The sequence below is a fragment of the Oculina patagonica genome, chromosome 3 (assembly GCF_052425735.1).
Source record: "Oculina patagonica isolate OP01 chromosome 3, crgOcupat, whole genome shotgun sequence".
NCBI lineage: Eukaryota > Metazoa > Cnidaria > Anthozoa > Scleractinia > Oculinidae > Oculina > Oculina patagonica.
In genome coordinates this window covers 22,781,401-22,793,361 of record NC_135760.1, presented here as the reverse complement: position 1 = coordinate 22,793,361, position 11,961 = coordinate 22,781,401, and the positions used below count along the sequence as shown (strand labels likewise).

The following is an 11,961-nucleotide window of genomic DNA, read 5'->3' as shown; positions in this document are numbered from 1 at the left end:
TGACGAGTATTGGTATATAGGTGTGCAGCATACTTACTGAAACCATTATCCTATTTCAGTCCAAAATGTGTCGATTTTCCCCACACTGGTTCAGACCTGATCCCAAAGTCAATACCCTAGTTCAGACCAGATTGTACCCCAAAACCCTTGGTTTGTATAAAACATTAAGAGACTTTATGTTCCTGACGTTTTTTAAAAAGGACAAAACTTATTCCTTATTGCTGACCAGAGTGCATAAACCATACCCTACAAGACTAAATCTGGGCAAAGTTATACCATACCGTAAAATTCCGGTTTGCCCCCCGTTTGGCCCATCTCCTGACATCATCTGGATTGCCCCCCTCTCCGTGCCGTCTCAGGGCTATGTTGCTTTTCTTTTCTTCGTATTTCTCCCTCCCGGGCGCGTTTCACATTTTTTCTTCCGCTTGCCCTCCCGAATGCCCCTCCATTTTCCCACCGACCCTTACGAGTGTTCCCAGGGCTATACCGGAATTCTACCATTTTTCAGATATAAAACGATAACCATCCCTTTGGTGTCACACATCCCTTTAGAGCTTACATAAGGGAGAGCCCCCCCCCCCCTCCCCCATGCACGCACCAGGGGGTAGAGCTGTGTTTTTGTTTGTTTGTTTGTTTTTTATTATGATTATAATTATGAGATGTAGAGATTTTATGTTCATGTTTCAATTATTACATCTCTGCCACTTTAATTATATAACCCTAACCCGAATCAATAGGCCAATACCGATATATTAATATTCTAACTTGGCTCCGAGGCTTGGGGGACATTCATCCCCGAACCTCGAAGTGATATCTTTTGTTTTATCCCCCCAAGCCTTGGCGCCAAGTTATAATTTTAATATATCGGAATTGGCCTATTGAATCAACAGATTTATTCTATTCTGTTTTGGTTTTCACTTTTCTTAATTTCTGCTCAGTAAGCACTGTCCCGATTAAAGAAGACATCTTGCTATCATATTTTTGGATGTTAAGTAATCTGTTAAAACCATATTTGGCAAGTCAAGTGAGCGTAACCGATAAAAACTCTAACAGCATACCGTAAAATTCCGGTTATAAGCCCCCCCCCACACTTATAAGCCCCCCCCCCCGGTTATAGGCCCATCAACTTGGAAACAAAAAAATACATCCGATTATAAGCCCCCCACCCCGGATATAAGCCCCCCTCTACCAGATGACAGTACTGAACAGGGCTAAATGTTGCTTTATTATGCGTTTTTTTAAACTTAAAAACGTATTTCGATCAAAACTCCCGTGGCTCTTTTCGAAACGTTTTTTTCATTCCGCTTATAAGCCCTCCCGGATATATGGATATAAAGCCCCTCCGTTTATAAGCCCACCCAAAACCCCTTACGAAGTTGTATAACCCAGGGCTTATAACCGGAATTCTACGGTATATTTTGGACATCAGAAGCAATTCCAATAATTAAAGAACGCACCAATGCATAAAACGTTGTATGGATTTCCTAGAATTTACAATAACGAAAGCCCGTTACCAGTCAAGCACAATGGAGCCTTCCGATAGGCCAATTTCGATGGATTGAAAATTCCAACCTACTAAGGCAAATGAAATAACATTAAGCTTGCGGGGAGGAATAACCAGTTTCTTTTGTCTTATTGTTGTAAGCCTCGCAGCCAACTTAGAATTTTAAAGGGTCTCTGGAATCATTTAAGTAACCAACGTGAAAGGTGATTGGTTAATAGTTGTTTATCATTGATGGTACCCAGTCTCCCGGGTGAGGATGAAAAAACGACAGACAAAATAAAATGTCACAAGATGTCTTTTTTTAATAAACAATCTTTACAGAATACCGACGTTGACGATCAAGCAATCTGTCTAGTAGGATGTGTAAAAAAAAAATAAAAAATGAATTTAAAGAATGTAACTTCCTTTACAATTTTTTTCGAATTCGTCTTGTGATTTTTCAGAAGGAATCGGACTTGAGAAATAATAAAGATTTGACCTGGAAACTGGTACAGATAACGATAGGCACTGTTCTGAACTCAACCAAATAATTTTCAGGGGTGCAGTTCATGTAAAACAGAGGGAATACGGAAGTTTCAAAGAAAAAAGCTTATTCCAATCTAGCCTTTTTTGCACTACCCAGAAGATGTTTCATAGTGCCTTCACACCGAGCAACTTTTCTCTTCAAAGCCTTTCTCTGTTTGCTCAGTACCTGTTGTTCATTCACAAAGCCATGCAGCAAGTTCTCGTTTTTGACAATTTCGCCTTTCAAGAATTCCAACTCATCTTGTAGCTGTTTAACCCTCTCTTTCTGTTGACCAACAGTTGTTTCAGTGTCCCTAATCTGTGCCGCCAGTTTTGGAATGGTGCTTTCCACGCGGTTAAGCTTGTTACTGTATTGAGACAGAACAACGTCGACCACGCCCTTTTTACTGCGTGCATCCAGCTCGAGGCCCTCCGTTATAAGGAACTCTAAGAAAGAGTTGTCTGTGATGCACTTTAATATAGTGCTCCTCTCGTCTGAGGCCCCTGGGTTTACTTCCAGAGTTTCAAAGGACTCGGAATGGATGCTTTCGGTGCTGGCAGAGGCGAGGGACGTTAAGGAGACTGTCTCGTGTGCTGACGCGCCATCGTGAACGACCTTTTCCTGGTATCGTGAGCTGAGCATTGGCGTGTCTAGCATACCACAAGTATAGAGCTGTGTGTATTCAGCCGATGCTGGGATTTGTTTTCTTAGTGGATCAAACAAATCCCGCACTATTGATCCACAGATGGTTTTAGCTCGGGACGAATCAACAGTCTTGCCGCGATTGACCTGCGATTGTTGCTGATTATACGCAACATCGTCAGAACGACCAACATCAATGGCAGGAGCTTGCGTGTTGTGCGCATCGAGGGAAACAGAGTCATCGAGTGGCGCTTGGGCATCACAAGACTCAGCCGTGTAATTGACAGTAGCGGCAAATGTTACAGTGCGTGTTGCTTGAGCTTTGGTTCTGTGAGACGCCTCGGTTTCAGGAGTTTGTACTTGGCAAGGGTCACTGCTGTTGTCAGGATCTGCAATGGAATCGGTGACGGCGCATTCTGGCTCACTAACATCGCAAGAAACACCGTCTTCGGAGCTCATAGCCGTCCTTTCCTCACTGGGAGGTGCCCCGCTCGACTCCTTACCACTTGCACCGACGTCATTAGAATCGCTGGAAGAGATCGTGAGGGTGAAAGGAGCTTTAGGGTCAGATGGATCATTAGGAGTATCGGACACCTCCAGGCGTTTCAATGCGGCGCCCAGCCTCTCTCCAGTTTCAGATGCGTTGCGCTCGCTGGTGGTAACCGTTTCCGACACATACATGACTTCAGCACTAACTGGCGCACTGATAAGACTGTCAAATGGAGTGGACTTCTGGGAAAGGCTAAGGAATGAAGGTACTTCCATCTGGGATGGCTTACCCAGGCTACTGTCAATCGAGACGGTCAGCAGATCGTGTTGTCCCGGGTTCGTTGGCAGCGGAGCTGTGTTAGTTTCAACCCGCCCAGCAAAGCCAGTTACAGTTTCCCTGGAAGCAGCGATGACTTCATTCGAACTGTTGTCCTCTTCGTCGATTGAGTGGGAGACCTGTGGCACACAGTCAGTGTCAGAGATGACTATTATTGGTGGTTCTGTGGTGCTCTTGTCAGGTTGTTTTTCCACTTCAGTTGTAAATTCTTCAGAGTCTCTTGAAGTGCTGGGAGATGGCGAATCAATGTCAGATACTTCTGATTCTGACGTCACTGACATTCTGCTTTCCCGCCGACCTTCAAATAAAATAATACGATGATTAGAATAACGCGCAGTTTTTGAGCCTGTTCGTCATGATGTCGTGAAACCAGAGTAATCACACCTGCCAATCACAACGAACGCAAACAACGTAATGGACCAATCAGAACTCAAAGAAGAACATTCAACCCGCGCCTAGCGCGGGAAAATATGCATCCAGCGCCAAGCACGGAAAAACGCGCGCGAACCAAGCCATGATTGGTTTTGGTTCGCTTCCGATTGGATAAACGAACAGCAAGTTTGTTTTGATTGGCTAAAGCGAGTTGAACGACTTTTTTCAGCCAATAGGGACCTTCAAATATGAATACGAGTACGAGATTGGGTACGAGTACGACTTTTCAAACGTAGTACTTATGCTTTCGATTATCACGTTTCACACCAATCTCGTAACGATTAGCAGCAGAAGAGTGGGGGTTCTGGGAACGTAACCAAAATGAAATTCGAAAGTCGTTTTCGTATTCGATCTCGTACTCGTACTCCAATCTTGAGGTCCCTATTAATAGATCCTCGCAAACGCAAGACAAAGCACACGCACACTTTCCACATTTAATCGAATAGCGGGTTGTCTTAGCATCCTGTTAATCACCGCATGAAATTTTGTATGATTGGGCGGCTTTCACTCGAGCGTCGAAAGTAATTCGCATTTCCTTGGTTTTGCATAAGAGCGATTTCCATGCTTGAGTGTCGAAAGTAATTCGTATTTGCTTTGGTGTTGCATTTCTACGCTTAGTTATTGGATTGAAATTCAAAGTCAAAGTCGTTTCTCTCTCGTCTTCTCTCCATCTGGACCTAATCCACGCAACGCAAACAATACACACATTTCGCATTTCCTTGTTCTCATACTTCAGAGTGATTGGTTAAAAAACTTGCGCCACTTGCTCAGCCAACCGAAACTAAAACAAAAACCAATCGCAGATGCCTAACACACTTTTCCCGCGCTTCGCGCCGGTTACATGTAGTTTCCACAAGTCTTGACTGGTACACCGGACTGTCTGTGACCTTTGTGATTTACCAGAGTAATAACTTTGGTTTTACGACACGCAATTGCAATGAAGTGCAATGAGAACCTCTTTATATTTGATCGAGTTAGGGATAGCCAAGAAAAAAATGCGTACTAATCATCAGGCCCCCACCCCTCAAGTAAACTGCGTCGCAGACGTAATCTAACCCCAGCTAAATCAGGATTTAGTTTCGTCTGCGGCGCAGGCTACCCCTCAAGCTTAAGAGACGAGACTTGGCTATTTTGTATTTCAGTTCAGTGTATAACTTACTTTGCTCGAGGAATTCCGGAAAAACCTGAATCGCTTTCTTGCGATTGCGTTCCAACGCTATGGTCGAGACTGTCTTATTCTCCTTGTTAGCTTTGCAAGGCACTTGGCCAGGAAAGAACGTCTTCAAAATTTGCTTCATGGTCTTGAAACCAAAGGCATAATCCCTCGCCAAGATGTGAAAAATCGTATCGCCATCGTTGTTCTCTTTATCCAAAGCCTCTAAAATCTCCGCCCTGGTTACTTCCCCGGCGTCCTCTAGCTCCAAAACTCGATTTATCATGCTGCTCATACAGAATTGGAAAAAAGTCGCACTCTTTCCTAGCCTGTCATTTTGTCGATCGTTCCAAATGTTCTCGGCCGCGGCGTGAAAAGCTGTATTTCCTTCGTTGTCTTGGACAAAAATAATCTTGGGATCAACATCGGTGAGGGCGACTAAAATTCGCTCGAATGCTCTCCTCCTGTTTTTGATAGGCCCCAAAGTGGATGCGACTTTTAAGCCCCGCGTTTTTTGAGAACCCGTCAGGTAAATGTATTGGACGGCCCCGTGTAGCGCGGTTTCGCCAGTGGAGGTCACCGCGCGCGCGTCGAAGTTATCTTGCAGAAGAGCTTTCACCAGTCCCGCTTTCCCAAACGCAGAGGCTAAGTACAGCAGGGGGCACCTGAGATCTTCCAGAGGATCTGGGACTTCGCTGTTGTGGTCCCAATTCCTGTACGACTCGATGCATTCTTTCAACAAGTCGGGAAGCTCGTCGAATTTTTGCGAGCTGTCCAAGCAAAGGACGGTGACCAGATCATGATGCTCGATCTTACAGTTCTTAGAACAGAATGGAGTGTGGTACTTCTGAGAAACCATTTCGTAGTTTTGAGTAAAATGGAACGCTGTGCGCGTGCAAAAACGACAACACAGTTAAAGCAAATCGCTTTCTACTAATTGTTCTATGACATGAAAAATTAATCTTTTTGTGACGATGAAATTTATTGTGTAATGAAATTAATTGATCAGTAAAAAGAACTCTAATTAAAACCAGGTAAACGAGGCAAAGATTATTGAGCGTTAAATTTCGCGCGTATTTAAAAAGAAAAAACAAAATACGGTATTAGAATTTTAAAGAACAGTAAATGCAATAACTGTAATTGACCGGCAAGCATTTGTGTGTCGACACACGGCCTTTTTCTTTCCCCAAAAAAAATCACTGACAAATTTTTTCCCCGAATTCTGCTTTTTCCAGTGAACTCTCCCATCAAAGCAAGGCTTAGGAAGGAGCGTAAATAAAACAGATATAGTCCGCTTGCGAGAAAACAATTTATGAACCAATAGTAGCAAAATAAAATTTATTTGGCCTTCAAGACTGACCCAAGTATGTGAACTTTAGCGTTATTTCGTGAGCTCATTAGTTTTAATAAACTTGTAATATATAGATTTAGGCAAGCCTAAAAGCGGAGCTCCCCATTTATGTAATTTTCACTGGAGCTTACAATGTTTTCATTCTAGTGAATAAGCGGCCAAAGTACTAATGTTTATGGCGGTTTATAGGTGCAAGACAAATTTAAATAGCTCACGGTTAAACTGAATGTCAGCAGTACGACAAAAATAATAATCTTAAAGCGGGGCAAAATCATTACTCATGGCACGTAAAATTACTTAAGAGTACAGTAAATTATCTGCTTTCTAGCAATAGAAAATAGTTTCGCGATCCTGTTATAGTTTCGCAGCAGTTTAGTAGACTCTACAATATCTATTACATTGATATAGGATATATTCAACATGCATTACAGAGTCTGTCGGATTAGCTCAATCGGTAAGGTGCCAGTCTGCTTCTTGTTTTTCTTTTCAAACCTCTTTAAATTTTAAAGGCCGCCTTTATACGGCCGCCTTTATATCTACAATCAAACTATGGCCGCCATGTTGCGCGACTCCGTACGTATGTACGTACGCGCCCGCGAACCATGCCGCTATCCATGTTGACCATGAAAACTCATTTCGATAGTGTTCCTTCTTTCATGGTTATGGTGCTACGCTTAGGCGCTCCGCTATAAAGTAATTCTTAACCATAAGCTGAAGCATTGCTTACTAGCTACATATGAGCGTCAAAAGTAGTTCAGTCATCAAGTTAAGTTACACTCTTATTCAAGGGCATTTTAGATTTGCCCCCCGACCCCTATCCAATGTTGTACGGAAACGAAGCAAGTCTTGGGGATAAGAAATTTAACATTGTTTTGAAGGGGAAAGGATGGTATTTTAGGGGTGAGAGGTGAAATTTCACCCAGGTACTCGTAAGTAAGTGTTTTAACATTTTTGTCAATCATTGTAGGTTGTCTTTTTTCATTATTCAATATGACAATGAAATAATCACTCTGTTACAGAAGAAACATCAGCTACATATGAGCGTACCGTGCAAGCCTAAGCTTGATTTCTATCGCGTCATGAAAAATATTCAGTTCAGCTCGACTTGAAGCCTTCGTAATCATGGCAAGTTTTGATCACCCATACTTTGTAATAGACTCCTGTAAAAAAATGTCAGAAATCATTTAGACCTCAAGAGCGTGTTAAAAATTGCTTTTATTACTTCTAACTAAAAAAACAACAATAACAATATTTACACTCGCTGGGTATTCCAAGCGAACAAAATTTGATCCAAAATTGAACAGGCACAAAATCTTCTGAAATACGAAAATCAAGATTCTTATCAAAACTAAGCCTGCAAAATGGCCTTGTTTTTGCGTGAACTCTCGCGGTCGCTAAAAAGGTATGAAACAGCTTCTGTACAGCATAAATTAAGTGCGCACGTGTGCGAGCTTATCTCGCGCGCTACTAACTATCCTTTGCGTCTCCTGTGTAAAGGGTAATGATATATTCCTGGCAAAAAAGGGATTGTTTTGCAGTCTTATCACACTTTTTGTAGTTTAACCATAGTTTCTAACTATGGTTTAACATACTGTAAATTAAAGAAGCTGCGTCACGGACAACACAAAAAATCCCTTTTCCATTTTTTCAAGTGTGTCATTCGTAATCTGTCTTAATCTTTGTCACTTGAAACCATCCTTGTTTATTTTCAGAATTTAATTACTCCTTTGGTGTTGTTCTATATTAGAAAACGATTATTTTGAGGTTTCCTTCAATTTGAAAGTAATCAGAAAAATGACTTAAAATACCGTGACATAGCTCCTTTTAAAATGCCCACCAAACGTGGATAGAGCGGTTTTCCTTGGTGTCGGTTTCGTTTGCTTGTTTTGCTTCTCGCTTGTTTGCTTTCTCGCGCCCTTTCTCCCTCGGTCCCCTCGTGCTTGCTCCTCGTTTTCCCGCGCTTGTGCTTGCTTCGGTTTTGCTGGTTGCCCTCGTCCTTTGTGTTGGCCGGTGTTCTTTGGTTTTGGTACGACTAAATACACAATAAGTTATTCAGAGCCTTTTGCTTTCATAATCATTTTTAAGTGTCTCACAATGTTCGAGTTTGTCCATTAAATTTGCTCTCTCATTAAACAATAGATTCTTCTTCTTTTGAAGCTCTTCGAGATCACTCCTTTTCGCAGAGATCTCGTTTCTAAGAATAATAAGCTCTATTTCCAAACCTTTCATTTTCCCAAGTTCCATTTCCAAAACTTTCATTCTCGCTTCCTTCAGATTCAAAGCCGTTTCGCCCTCCTTTTTTTCTTGCTTTATCTTTTCAATACTGTCCATGACTTTGCGTATTTTCTGTTGATAATTTGTTAACACCGCTCCAAATAGAGTCTCCTCGCCTAGCGGATCTACAAAAAGGTCCGCAAACCCTTCTTTTATACGTTGCGCTAACGAATCGTCAACGCCAGCTTCTTTTCTACGTTTCGGATTCGAACTAGTCTCCTCTTCCACAAGTTCAACCCCACTGGACGAGCCAAGGCTTTTTGAATGAATAGAGGAAGATTCGAACCGTTTCAACCCTTTAGGATTAGCAACATCACAAGTTTCAACATCCACAACATCAGCGATTACGGCTTCCTTATCAGTATCTCCCCCATGGCTGCTCACTAAAGATGCCTCGCTAGCCAACGACTGGGATTCTGCAGGCTTTGAAACTGATACATCAAAAGTGTCAGCTTTAGGATTGAATGAGGTGACAATGACTCTAGGCATTGGGTTCCCTGTGGAGGTACCACAGGAACCTTCAGTAATACTCGATTGATTACCGTCTGTTTCCATGATATCAATATTGATGACTATTTGGTTTTGGCTCTCCTCATCACCCAGGGTTGAATCTTTTCCTGACTGTGCGGCAGCAGACGAACTTGTTGCAGCTGTGAAATATGAAAATGGATTAAAATGAAACTGTGTGCAGTGACTTATTGCAAGAGACACTTTAAATTTCCACAGAGCCAAGGTAATGAAAGTCGCTAAGACTGTCCCAAAGATACTAGGCAACTTTTGGGCAACTTTTCATATTTCAAGCAACTTTTTGTATTCTGGCAAATTTCTAGACCGAAGATTGTCCGAGTGTTTTTCGAAGGCCACACGAACATTTCTGAACATTTTTCAAACTTTCTCAGATTAACGAAATTTGCCAAAGAAGGGGTACTCCCATATGTGGCCTATATAGGTATGTGCCGCCCGATAGGGTATGGTTTTTGAGGTTCTCGGTCCTTAAATAGGGTATCATTTTTGCTCCTTTTGGCATTGTGTTCCCGGTGTGATCCTTAGATAGGGTACCTAAATTTTATAAGCTAAAATACAACGCCCAGGTAAACAAAAAAAGATATCTTAAAGGTATGATTTGAATAGGGTGTCATTTTTCGGTTTTGGGCCTTAAAAAGGGTATCAATTTTCGCTTTCTTTATCCTGAAATAGGGTCAGGGTTTAAGAACCTTGGCGGCACACCCCTATCCGAAATTTATGGGAGTACCCCCCCCCCGGGGGTTTAACCTGTATGTTTATTTTCCATAGCCCGCGAATAGGCTCCTAAGTGAAGCGGGGCATAAAATAAATCAGGGAGCAAAGCCAGCCAAGAAGGGCGACGCTCGGTTCGGTATGACTCGCCTTGCTCGCTGATTTCTTTTTTTGCCCTGTCCTACTCCAGAGCCTGTTTGCAGGCTAATTTTCCAAAAATACACATCAGATATTATGGTTATGTTTACTGTATTTTACTAGTTTTGTGTCAATTTGTTAGTATCACTTCCTTTCTTTCTTATCATCTGACATACAATGTACAATAGTTGTGTAAAGGCTATAAGTTCAAATTAAACCCTATAAGTTAAACTTGATTTCTGCTCACTTATTCTTGGAAAAATTATGCATATTGGAGTTAGTTCTTAATCCACTCATTGTGATCAATAGATTTTCATGATGTTATGATTATGTGTTTTCTAGACTTTCAGAATTTAAGATCCTTACATTTGCAAGTGATTAAATTGCATTCCTAGAATACTTGAATATTTACATGGGGCATGCAAAGAATCTTACAAGGAATGCTGACATTCACTATGCAAAAAATGTTGACAAAAGAGCCAAACTGCTCACATACACTTTGTGTCACATAACAAAGTCAGCTTCTTTGTAAACATTTTTTTCTACGCAAATATATATGTACCTTATTATAGGAAATTAACGCTTGTGTAAATTAAGCTATTTGAAATTAACGCGACTTAAATTAACGCGAATCGAAGGAAAAATTACTTCCCAAAAAAGGAAATTAACGCGAAAGAGAGGGTAACATTTCAAAATGGAGGAAATTAACGCGACGTACATAAAGAAAAGCACTTGTTGAGACCAAAGGAACACGTTTATTTCAACGCTAGGCGCGTATACTAATGACACTAAACCTAAACGTATGGGTTATGCGAAGGAATCTGACCCCTTCCAGCGTCTACCCTGATATAATAATGCTTTTTCCTAGGAAATAAGAACGTCTGGACTGTATCGAGAAATTGGGGGGGGGGGAATGGAAATTAAGGTCGCGGAAATTAACGCTCCACTTAATTAACGGCGTGGAAATTAACGTTAACAAAAATTAACGCGACTTAAATTAACGCGAATTTTTGAAATTCGCGTTAATTTCATGAAGCGTTAATTTCCTATAATAAGGTAAGCATTCCTTGAAAATTCTTCGTGACACAGAGGCAAAAATGAAACGGCAACGGTTTCCTGCAATTAACTTACCATCAGAAGTTAATGAAGTAGATGTCTCTGGTATTCTAAAAAGGGTATAATGTGGAAAATAACCATAAGGATTAAGGAGGAAGATAAAATTAATATTATGGTTAAGAAACTTCACAAAAATGTGATGAATCTGAGATAAACTCGCCTCAAAAGTTTTCTGGTTACGGCTACATGCAACAGAGCTTCAGCAAATTCGCTGTCGGAGCTGTAAGCGAAGCCTGAAGACTTCTTAATTGATCTCCATTTCCAAAACGTTGACTCAGATACTCTAATAGTCTTCCTATATTCACTCCTTGGCACGATAATTCCTAGTGGCAATCCAGTGGCCATCTTGAGCACAACTCAAATGGACACCAAGATGGATGCCGAATAGCACACCAACAATGCAAAGACAGAGAGACTACCAATCCTCCAGGTACAAAAGAATATATTAAGGATGAGACGAGAAAGAAATTACTTCTCGCACAGAACGAAATAACCGATTTTCTACCGGGTTTTTTACATGCCAGAAATATACTTTGGCGCGCTATGCATGCATGACAAAAACATGGGCTGAGTGACCACGCAACTGAGTCGAAGCTTTGAACATGTTGAAAGGTCACGCAACGGTTCAGATCTCCTGCTGGCGATAAAAAGCTTTTAGTGTTTATTCTGTTTCGTGGAACACCACCAGCCAGCGCTAACCCACCGAAAACGCTTCAAAATGGCCCGAGAAGCGGACAAACAACAAAGAATACAACAAGGCAATAAGGTTAGTCGATTTTATTAG

At 41.5% G+C, this 11,961-nt stretch overlaps 2 protein-coding genes across 2 annotated transcripts; both read right to left on the bottom strand.

Annotated features, from left to right (window-relative positions):
- Nucleotides 1-1,769: 1,769 nt before the first annotated feature.
- LOC144647078 (uncharacterized) lies at nucleotides 1,770-5,989 on the bottom strand. The gene is made up of 2 exons (XM_078506821.1): nucleotides 5,069-5,989; nucleotides 1,770-3,775 (listed from the first exon to the last, which is right to left on the bottom strand). Exons 1-2 carry the CDS (start codon nucleotides 5,919-5,921, stop codon nucleotides 2,094-2,096), a joined length of 2,535 nt encoding a protein of 844 aa, XP_078362947.1. The 5' UTR covers nucleotides 5,922-5,989; the 3' UTR covers nucleotides 1,770-2,093.
- Nucleotides 5,990-8,447: 2,458 nt separating this feature from the next.
- LOC144645739 (uncharacterized) lies at nucleotides 8,448-11,709 on the bottom strand. The gene is made up of 3 exons (XM_078505285.1): nucleotides 11,338-11,709; nucleotides 11,193-11,227; nucleotides 8,448-9,337 (listed from the first exon to the last, which is right to left on the bottom strand). The coding sequence occupies exons 1-3, from the start codon at nucleotides 11,520-11,522 to the stop codon at nucleotides 8,466-8,468; spliced, it is 1,092 nt and encodes a 363-aa protein (XP_078361411.1). The 5' UTR covers nucleotides 11,523-11,709; the 3' UTR covers nucleotides 8,448-8,465.
- Nucleotides 11,710-11,961: the final 252 nt, after the last annotated feature.